The 11,284-nt window shown below is 57.2% G+C and overlaps 1 protein-coding gene across 1 annotated transcript in view; it reads right to left on the bottom strand.

Annotated features, from left to right (window-relative positions):
• Positions 1–7,721, bottom strand: part of LOC144950109 (uncharacterized) — a gene marked incomplete at its 5' end in the record, with an annotated part of 26,079 nt that extends 18,358 nt beyond the window's left edge. The window contains 5 exons of the mRNA XM_078880170.1: positions 290–470; positions 606–2,295; positions 4,432–4,822; positions 6,224–6,353; positions 7,603–7,721. Coding sequence (XP_078736296.1) covers positions 290–470; positions 606–2,295; positions 4,432–4,822; positions 6,224–6,353; positions 7,603–7,721 — 2,511 coding nt within the window. The remainder of the gene's footprint in view (positions 1–289; positions 471–605; positions 2,296–4,431; positions 4,823–6,223; positions 6,354–7,602) is intronic.
• Positions 7,722–11,284: the final 3,563 nt, after the last annotated feature.

Below are 11,284 nucleotides of genomic sequence, written 5' to 3'. Positions count from 1 at the left end.
CTTCGTTCCTGTTCTGCGAGCTGCTAGTCTCTGGGGAGGCCTCTGCTGGGGTCTCTTCCACGGTCTGGGGCCTGCGCCCGCCCACGGCAGTTGATGTCCCCTTCAGGAACGGCCTCGCCGGAATCTGTCTCCCATTCGCCCTCCCTCCAGAATCCTCCCCATCCTCTGCATTCTCCTCCTCGTTTTTCTTACCCCTTGAAGCCTCCCGTGATGCGGCTCGCCTCTCCTCCACCATTTGAGCCTTGCGACCACCCATCGCAGCTGATGTCCCCTTCCGGAACGGCCTTGCCTGAGTCCGTCTGCCGCTTGCTCTTCCCCCGGACTCGTCCGTCTTCTGCTCTTCCACCTGCTCCTCCCTCTCCTCCTCCTCTCCTTCTCCTCTTTCTTCATCATGCTTCTCGTTCCGTGAGCTGCCGGACTCTTGGGAGGTCTCCTCTGACCCCCGTCGCCTCTCCGCTGTGGTCTGGGCCCTGCGTCCGCCGGGAACAGCCGACGTCCCCTCCCGGAATGGCCTCGTCTGAGTCCGTCTCCCATTCACCCTCACTGCAGACTCCTCCTCATCCTCATCCTCGTCCTTCTCCCCCTCCTCCCGTGACCCCCCTCGCCTCCCCTCCACCGTCTGAGCCCTGTGCCCGGCCGCCGCCGCCGCCCCCTTGCGGAACGGCCTCCCCGCCGAGACCCGTCCCCCGGCGCCGGCGGGCCGTGCGTGCGGCCGCCTCGCCCTCGTCGCCGTCATCGTTGCGGCCGCGGCCGCGGCGGCCGAAGCTCTGCCTTTGCCGCCGTCGTCCTCGTCGATCGCTTCTCCCGCCCCCCCGGAGCCCTCGTCCGGTGCGACCGCCGCCTCCCTGCCGGCCCCGACGCCGCCGCCCGGCAGCAGCAGCTCGATGCGGGCCTTCGTGCTCCGGCCACGCGCCGGCAGGGGCGGCGGCCTCAGCCGGTGCTTCACGACGACCCGGTGCGTGAGCAGATCGACGCCGTGCGAGTTGACGGCAATGCAGTGGTAGTAGCCGCCGTCGCCCACCTCCTCGACGGTCAGCGTGCCGTTGGCCGACACGCGGACCCCGCCGCCGGCCTGCCCGCCGCCGGCGCTCGACCCGCCCAGCGCTGTCCCGTCGGGGAGGATCCACCGCACGGAGGGGTCGGGCGCGCCACTCGCCGCGCATGGCAGGGCTAAGGCGTCGCCCGCGTGCTTGGCGATGACCGCGCCGTTGACGTCGCGGCCCGACGAGAAGTCGAGCACCTCGACGCGCACCGCCAGCACGTCATGGTCCTCCCTCGCCGTCGCCACACAGCGGTAGGTCCCAGCGTCCGTGGAGACCGCCGCCCGCACCGCGAGCCGCCCGTCCGCCGACGCCGTCACCCGGGAGGGGCGGCCGTCGCCCCGGCCGCGGTCGGCGCCGCCGTCGTCGCCTTCGAGCGCCGACAGGAAGGTGCCGTCTGGCAGAATCCAGCGCACGGTCGGCTTGGGGAAGCCGAAGGCGCGGCAGTCGAGCTCGAAGGCGCCGCCCGACAGCGCCACGGCCTCCGTGCCAGCGTCCCGGTCGCGCCTGATCATGGCCCAACCGTTGCGGTCCGCCTGGCCTGGAAGATGGCGGGCATCGCTCACCTCCGCCGTGAAGGCCAGGTAGAGCGTCTTGAGCGTCGTCCGCCTGCGGTCGAGCCGCAGCTCGATGGCATCCTGCATGAGCCACGCAGGCGAGGCCGCGATGGCCGCCCTCACGCCGGTGAAGTGCCGCGACTCGCCGTCGGGCGCCGCCTGCTTGTAGCGAAAGCTCAGGTGGGGCTCCTTACTCAGCATGATCTCCCTGGCAAGGCGGAGCGGCGCTTCGCTGTAGAAGGCGACAATCTTCCACAGCGTCCGCATCTCCTCGGGCCCCAGCTCGCAGGCCAGGGAGGTCACGTAGGTGAGGTTCGCGGACAGGACGCCGTCCGCGACCTCCCACCGGGGCAGTGGGATGCCGGCGCCGGCGTCGCCTCTGCCTTCGCGCGGCCGCTGCACGTTGCACGCCAGGTCGGCGCGGTTCCCGTTCTCGTCGGACACGTTGAGCACGACGCTGCCGATGGGCCGCTGCAGGTCGATGGGGGGCGGTGGCGGCGGCGCTCCCCGCTCGCCCTCCGAGCCCTCCCACAGGGTGCTGTTGCGCAGCTTGAGCGGCGAGCGGATCGCCGGGCGGCTGCAGGACAGCCGCGAGGCGTTGCCGAGCAGCTCCTGGTTGGCGCGGGTGGACGGGCTGGCGCACGTGGCGCAGAGACGGCCGCCCCGGTAAGCCCGGTCGCGCTTGCACTTCAGCACATCTGCTCCAACACAAAGACAAAGATCCCACCCCCCCCCCCCCCCCGTATAGCCTTAACAGACTGCTGGAGCAGGTTGCTGTTAGTGAGGAGCAGCACGGATGGATATACGCAGCAACAACAACAACGACAGCCGCCATTCACCACTGAGTTGTGACGCTTGTGCCAGGCTATGTGAACTTTGAGGTCACGAGACGTGTCAAACGCCCACTGAGAGGACATCACAGGACAGACCCAGGTGGCATTGGTTGACTGACTGAGATGACTGGCAGATGCACCACCTATGCCCCCTAATGCGCCAACTTGCTTTGTTTTTGCCGCCCAGCGCTCCGCTCGTTGTTGTGAGCGTCACTCTTCTGCCCTCCGTTGTTGCTGGAGGGTGACTGCCTCCAACTGCCTAGTAGCGGCATCCTTCAATCTTGAAACCACTGGTACCATTCATAATCAACGTTTTTGTGTTTAGATCACGTTATTTATAAATGTGTAGTAACCCTCCACCACCTGACACGGCCAATCAGCAAAATAGTGTCACGTTGACAAAAGACAAATAGTTCACTGCTTTAGCCCACCGGTGTGTTGAAGCGTGAAACCACAATATTTGCAATTTTTGGTACCAGTCATCGACAAGTTTATGCGGCTCCACATCCTCTTGTACCACATGACTTCTTCTCTAGCCTGTGCCGGGTTAATTTAGCCCCCTCGATCCGGCCAAACAAAAGCTGTCTAGTCATGCGGTGGCTGGGCATGCGGGCTACATGACCCAGCCAACGCAGCCTTGCCTGCCGGAGGAGCTCACCGATGGGACTTTGTCCAGATCTTTCAAGGATTTGTGAGATCCTCACACAATCCAGCCTGGTTAAACCCAGGATGGATCGTAGGCAGGCCAGCCTGAATATTTCTAACTGGCGAAGATGTTCCATTTTGGGGAGGTCCACGTCTTTCAACAATAGAGAAGGGCATGCCAGGTAATGCAGAACGCGCGACATTACAATGCGGTTTCTGAGTGGACGACGAACTACTTTCTTGAGCTGCACAGCTGAGTGACACCAGTGACACGATAACGCAGAGTGATACATTAACGCTGCGGCATAGCCTCAGTTATTTGTCCCGCCATCTCACTACGCGGTGTGCGTAGAAGTAGTAGTACATCGTAGCTCGCCAAACTCTATCGTTACTACATCATTAATGGGATATTTTGCTTCCGCTCAATGCCGCACTTTTTAGAAATGCTTCTACTGAAACTAAAACTATTTAATTTTACCAGGTAAGGCCCACCAAGCTACATAGGGCGAACCTGGCTAACATGAATGAGACCTCAACGAAGTGGCTTATCATCATTGAATGGGAATTTATAGCAGCCAAATACTCTAAAAACGTGATGTTAATTCTAAACTCGGAGGGAAAAACCGGAGGACCCAGAGAAAAATGCATGCAACCACGGGGAGGGAGACACCGCAAACTCCAAATATACAGCAGCAGGCGTCAGGGTCGGGATCGAACCCACAACCTCCTTCATACCAGGCAAGGTAGTTAACATCTCCTAGCTACCATGATGATAAAAGAGACACCGCAAACTCCAAATATACAGCAGGTACCAGGGTCGGGATCGAACCCACAACCTCCTGTACAGCAGGCGAGGTAGTTAACAACTCCTCGCCACCGCGGCACCCCGCTCTACTACTACTAGCATGTTAAACAACGATTCACCATAGTCTGCACCCTTCGGTCGCCCCAGGAGTTACCGGGGCGACAGTCGCTATGTTCCTCCTGTCGCCCTCTTGGGTTACCAGGGCGACGGTCGCTATGTTCCTCCCGTCGCCCTCTTGGGTTACCGGGGCGACGGTCGCTACGTTCCTCCTGTCGCCCTCTTGGGTTACCGGGGCGACAGTCGCTATGTTCCTCCTGTCGCCCTCTTGGGTTACCGGGGCGACGGTCGCTACGTTCCTCCCGTCGCCCTCTTGGGTTACCGGGGTGACGGTCGCTACGTTCCTCCCGTCGCCCTCTTGGGTTACCAGGGCGACGGTCGCTACGTTCCTCCCGTCGCCCTCTTGGGTTACCGGGGGCGACGATCGCTATGTTCCTCCCGTCGCCCTCTTGGGTTACCGGGGGCGACGATCGCCACAACCTCGCGACCCTGACCTTCGTGCGCCCTCTCCCACTCGAGGAGCCACAGCAGCGAGCAGTCGCAGGCCCACGGGTTGCCGTGCAGGTAGAGGCTCTCCAGCCCGCCCAGGTAGGCCATCATGTCGCGCGGCAACGACTCGAGGGCATTGTCCGACAGGTGCAGGTGCCGGATGGCGGAGACGCGCACGTGGTCCAGCAGGAAGAAGGTGACGAAGGTGTTGGGGTGCAGCTGGCGCAGGAGGTTGCCCTCCAGGTGCAGCAAGCGCAGCGTGGAGAGGCCCCCGAAGGCATCCGGGTGCACGAATTCGATCTTGTTGTGGTCCAGGTGGAGGCGGACGATGGCGCCCATGCCGTGGAACGTCTCGCGGTTGATCACCTTCACCTTGTTGTAGCTCATCTTCAGGACCTGGCGGCGGTGGGCGGAGCGGGGTGGGTGGGTGGGGGCGGTAGGCCGGGCGGCGGGGCGGTGGGGCAGGGGGGGGGGAGTGGGGGGGGGAGGGTTGGCGGGCGGGCGGGCGGGCGGGGGGTGGTTAGTATAAGGCAAAGGAAAAAAGTTAAAACACGACTAATTTATACAACACTATCTTAAACAATTAAACAATTTAAACGTTTCCATGCCGGTGTTAAGGAATAACTAAATAACGCTATGCGTCACCCTCTCTATATTTGCAGCCGCACGCAAAATGTTAATCATTCACGTCGTCATCGTCAGCATCATCAGCCACTGCTGGATGAAGGCCTCTCCAAGCATTATTGCATGCATCGTCTTTCCGTATGGAATGCATGCGGAGTATGTTGAACTCCTTTCGCACCGTAACGTAGACCTGCCGCGGATAATCGGAGGCGTTCAGGGGGACGGACAACAAACTCAATGCAGAAAAGCGGTGCTAATAAAACGATCTTGTCAATCTGCATGACGATGTTTTGAGTTCAGAGCTCCCAGTGGTTTCCTGATATCGGAGAGAGGAGCATTCCAGACGGACGCAGAAGCGCGCCTGAAAGCGCCGCGCGACACGGAGACTGTCGTCTTTGTTCGATGGCGAGCCAGAAGCAGCAGCAGTAGCAGGATGGACCCTCCTTAACATCGAGGATGGATCCTTAACCTCAAGGATGGATCCTTAGCATCGAGGATGGATCCTTAACCTCAAGGATGGATCCTTAACGAGGATGATGGATCCTTAACCTCAAGGATGGATCTGTAACCTCAAGGATGGACCCTTAACCTCGAGGATGGATCTGTAACCTCATGGATGGATCCTTAACCTCAAGGATGGATCCTTAACCTCAAGGATGGATTTGTAACCTCATGGATGGATCCTTAACCTCAAGGATGGATCCTTAACCTCAAGGATGGATCTTTAACCTCATGGATGGATCTGTAACCTCATGGATGGATCCTTAACCTCGAGGATGGATCCTTAACCTCAAGGATGGATCCTTAACCTCAAGGATGGATCTGTAACCTCATGGATGGATCCTTAACCTCGAGGATGGATCCTTAACCTCAAGGATGGATCCTTAACCTCAAGGATGGATCTGTAACCTTATGGATGGATCCTTAACCTCGAGGATGGATCTGTAACCTCATGGATGGATCCTTAACCTCGAGGATGGATCTGTAACCTCATGGATGGATCCTCAGCATCGAGGATGGATCCTCAACATCCAGGATGGACCCTTCACTCTGCAGCCGGGAACTACCACAAGCAGCTTGGGGAGACCATCACCCAGCGGCGGACTGACCGCGGCTCACGATGCCGACGCTCAGGAGGAGGATGACAATCGGCAGCGGCGAGGTCGGGGTTACCTGCATGGACCCGAGGTCCTTGAAGACGTTGGCGGGCAGGCTCTGGATGTTGTTGCTGTGCAGCATGAGGAGCTCCAGAGCGCCCAGGTTGGCGAACGCCTCGGCTCCGAGCTGCGCGATGCTGTTGTAGCTGCATGCGGTGAACACCGAGCACAAGGCAAAGATAAAGATGTTCTTGGGTTTTTTTGGTAAAGTCACGTAGGTAAAAAATTGAAATTAAAATTTATAAAAGTAAAGTAAAAATAAAAATCACGACGTTTCGGAGGCAACACAAGCTTCCGTCTTCAGGTGGAACCGTCACAGCATGCTCGCTGTATCAAGTAAATGAGAAATTCCAAGAGATCCGACCCCGTATATATACTGGTTGATACAGCAAGCATGCTGTGACGGTTCCACCTGAAGACGGAGGCTTGTGTTGCCTCCGAAACGTCGTGATTTTTATTTTATTTTATTTTTATTAATTTTATTTTTTTACCTACGTGACTTTACCGACAAAACCCAAGAATATGAATCCTTGCAGTCACGAAAGCTTCAAATCTAAAGATAAAGATCCCCCCCCCCGCCGCCGTATAGCCTTTCATAGGCCGATTGGGCAAGTGCTGCTTGGTGAGTGGCAGCGTTCACGAAGGGCCGGCACGGCACACACGAGGGGGGCTGGGTGGCCGGCACCACGCCCGGCCGCCTTTGTCTCCCCAGTGCTGAAGTTTACTCACTGGACCAGGTGCTCGTTTCAAGGCTGGGTCGAGCTAGGGAAGGGCCTGCACTGGTTCAGATGTTCACCAATTGATCAAATGGGGGTGGGTGGGTGAGTGGGTGGGTGAGTACTGAATGAGTGGGTCGGTGAGTGAGTGGGTGAATGAGTGAGCGAGCGAGCGAGTGAGTGGGTGGGTGGGTGGGTACTGAGTGAGTGGGTCGGTGAGCGAGTGGGTGAATGAGTGAGCGAGTGAGTGAGTGGGTGGGTGGGTGAGTACTGAGTGAGTGGGTGAATGAGTGAGTGAGCGAGTGAGTGAGCGGGTGGGTGGGTGACTGAGTGGGTGGGTGAATGAGAGAGTGGGTAGGCGATCGAGTGGGTGAATGAGCGAGCAGGTGGGTGGGTGGGTGACTGAGTGGGTGGGTAGGTGAGCGAGTGGGTAGGTGAGCGAGTGGGTGAATAAGTGAGTGGGTAGGTGAGAGGGTGGGTGAATGACTGAATGGGTGAATGAGAAAGTGGGTAGGTGAGCGAGTGGGTGAATGAGCAGGTCGGTGGGTGGGTGAGTAGGTGGGTGAGTGACTGGGTGAGCGGGTGGGTGGGTGAGCGAGCGAGGGAGCGAACGAGTTGGTCGCAACCCCCCCCCACCACCACCCTGCGCAAGCCCTCCCCCCACCTCCCCCCACCTCACCCCAGGTTGATCCTCTCCACTCCCGCGGACAACCCGTCCGGCACGGCCGCCAGGTAGCGGAACGTGCAGTGGACGTCCGTGGGCACATAGCAGGTGCACTGCCGGGGGCAGGCGGCGGCCGGATTCTGGCACAGCGCCGCCAGCGCCACCAGAGCCACGAGCAGCGCCGGCGCTCGGCGGTGCGACGGCGCCGAGGTGCCGAGGGGACGTCCCATCGTCGAGATGTTATCTCCCTCGCCCGGTGTGCGGGAGGTCGCGTGTTCTCCCTCTTCCCGTGGCGGCCGCGCGGTTTCTCCCGCCGCGTCTGCGGTCGGCATCGCGAGGTTCCGAGTGTCCGCGAGCTTTCTGCGTGACGGTTGAGCCCGCTTCGACGGAGCTCTCGGTTTTTTTTGCCGATGGCCAGGGGTCACTTCTGGGAGAGAAAAACAAATGTGCTATGTAGGGAGAGCTCAGTGGGCCTAACCTGATGTAAAATAAAAAAAAAAAAGTTGTTTTTTTTCTTCCGGCGGCCACCGCCACTCACCGGCGATGCCAAGCGGTCCACCTCCACCGCTCGGCGTTCACCAGACAGCGACCACCAGTCTGCCGCTCACCGCCTGCCACCGCCGCCCACCGTCTCCGCTCGCCGGCACCGCTCGCCGTGCCATCGTCGCTGTCGCTCGACTCACCACCCACCCACCCCAGCCACCGTTTGCAGACAGTCACCGGGCCCGCTTAACGCTCACCGCTGCTCACCGCCATCGCTCACCACCGCCTCCCCTCCCCTCCCCCAACCACTCTCTCCCTCCCACGGCTCACCAAACCGCTCACCGCACAACAACAACGACAGTCGCCCGCCAACACCCGCGACCGCTCAGGAACCAAAGGCCGCAAAAAAGTTGGGGGGCCGGCAAAATGTGGCCAGGCAGGCGGGCGGACAGGCGGGCAGGGAAGCCAGCCAGGCAAGCGGGGGCAGGCGGATTAGCTCGCCCGGAGAGATGTGGCGAGGCGCCGACGGGCTCGTAATCTGTCACTGGCCAGGATTATCCATCGTCTTGTGACAGGGCCCGGAAACGCCACGAGGTTTTGAATAAAAAAAAAATTTGTTCACGACGAACTCGGCCTTTTGCAAATTGTGCAACAGAAAGAAAGTAAACCCATCGGCGGTTCCCAGAAGGAGAAGCAGTTCTCGGTCACTGAGTGTCGTGATTTTTTTTCTTCTTATTTTCTTTCAGGCACTGAGCTACTGGGCAGGGTAGAATGCGACCTGGAAATCGTCCGGGTCAGTCACGGCGCAGTCACTGCCAGATGAAGCCTGTTGAGGAGAGAGACAGACAGAGAGACAAAGACGGTATGGCATTAAAAAAAAGATTTGAATTTGACCAGGTAAGGCCCCCTCTTTTGTCAGAAGCGACCTGGCTATCACAATGAAGCGGCTTATCATCGCGTGGACATTTACAGCGACCAAATACTCCAAACGCATGCATTGAGCTGCGTGTACCAGCATCGCAAAGGGCAGTTGCACAGCGTGCACGTGACCTCGAGTGGAGCGTGACCTCGGGCGATGCGTGACCTCGGGTGGGGCGTGACCTCGGGTGACACGTGACCTCGGGTGGCGCGTGACCTCGGGTGGGGCGTGACCTCGGGTGGGGCGTGACCTTGGGTGGGGCGTGACCTCGGGTGACACGTGACCTCGAGTGACACGTGGCCTCGAGTAACACGTGACCTCGGGTGACGCGAACGCATCAGAAGGCCCATGTAAGGGCAGGTGATACAGGGTTGTGCCCTCTCACCTCTGATCGATTGCGATGTTTCGATCGTCTCTGATGTGGGCGACGTTTCGTGGAATGAGACCGGAGTTGCCAACGGGTTATATATATATGTAGTCAGTGAAGAACACTGGTATATATATAGTACGTAAGTCATGTTTTTTTTGCTTTTTTTTGAAAACACGCTTTAATGAAATGTACCGTACTAGTAATGAAAGAACTCCACGACTCCAGGAAGTCGCTCCGAAGCTTGCCACAACGTAAGAGACCGTGGTGATTTACAGCCAACGTCAGTTGAGCGTGGACAATTAGACCCAAGCCGAAACATAACATTTAAAAAATAATGTTTCAAAATATAGATTTTTTATGATAGAATATAGTATTGTCATCGGTATGACATAAGTATACCTAGTTTGCAGTCGATAGCACATTGGGAAGTGGGTAAAAATTGAGTTACAAGATTTGAGGATACAACGACAACAACAACAACAACAGACAGAGTGAGTTAAATAAAAGCGTGTAATAATAATAAATAAGTGCTCGCAAATAACAACAAACACTCCGGCACTGTTTGCAGGTAGCCAGCAGAGGGCAGTAGAGCAGTGGGTGGGGGTCAATCCCACCAACTGGATTCAGAACACATTCCTGCGGAGGGAGCTGGTGTAGGAACGTTGGGTTGCTCGGTCAATGGCCAGGGTCAACGGCGGCGTGGTGTATTCCGCAAATATGCCCGACTGTGAGGGCGGGCACAAGCCGGCGTGAGTAGGTTAAACGTTGAGTTTTATAAGGGCACCACGGGGTGACCAGCCCCACCCCACCCAGCCCCACCCCTCCCACCCCCCACCCAGCCCCACCCTCCCCACCCCCCACCCCTCCCCACCCTCCCCACTCAGCCCCTCCCCACCCTCCCCTCCCCACCAAGCCCCTCCCTCCCCACCCAGCCACTCCCTGCACGACGGACAGACGGACACAATAATCCCCTGTGGGCCTGTGTAACCAGGAGGTTCCTACCAGTATCATGGGACCCGTGTTTTTGCCAGTAACAGGAGTTGTGTCAAGATGTTCAAACGCCAGATAGAATAAACCTTTTGTAATGAATCAAGTGACTGCATCCACCACACAAACGGTGCGTTGTGGTGAACATGCAAACTTGACACGTGGTTCTGATGATCTATGATGATGCATTGTTTCTGAAACCGATTGGCGCACACCAGAGACAGCTTTCTCTAGGGCCCAGTCTCACCAGTCTCAGACCAGAAAACGCTAACAGGCGACCAGGACAAGGGCAATGCGTTCATAGCTCGGGGTGAGCAGCAGCTGTATCATGGGATAACCTTTCTGGCCAGTATCAGAGTATGAAAAATAATCAGCGGCGTCACCCTTTCTGGTAATACAACAGGAGATGCGTTAAGGTATTCAAACATTAAATAGATGATATCTTTGCAAGGGGATCAAGTTCCTGCAATAACCACACACAAACGGTGCTTGTGTTGAACATGCATAACAAATCATGGTAATATATTATGCATTTTTTTTGTTCTTTCGGTAAAGTCACGTAGAATGGAAATAATAAAATAATAAAAATAAAACATAATCAAATAATTCTCACGACGTTTCGGCCACAACGCAAGCAGCCGTCCTCAGGTGGAGAACAGGTCTGTCTCCTCTCCTCGACAGACCTGTTCTCCACCTGAGGACGGCTGCTTGCGTTGTGGCCGAAACGTCGTGAGAATTATTTGATTATGTTTTTATTATTTTATTATTTCCATTCTACGTGACTTTACCGAAAGAACCAAGAAGATGAATCCCTGCAGTCACGAAAGCTTTAAATCGAAATATTATGCATTGTCTTTGTAACTCATTGAAACAGATCATTATTATAAGACAATCAAATATGATCAGAACCACGTGCTTGTTTGCATATTCGCCACAAT

This window comes from Lampetra fluviatilis, chromosome 56, assembly GCF_964198595.1.
Source record: "Lampetra fluviatilis chromosome 56, kcLamFluv1.1, whole genome shotgun sequence".
Lineage (NCBI taxonomy): Eukaryota > Metazoa > Chordata > Hyperoartia > Petromyzontiformes > Petromyzontidae > Lampetra > Lampetra fluviatilis.
This window is presented reverse-complemented; position numbering and strand designations above follow the sequence as displayed.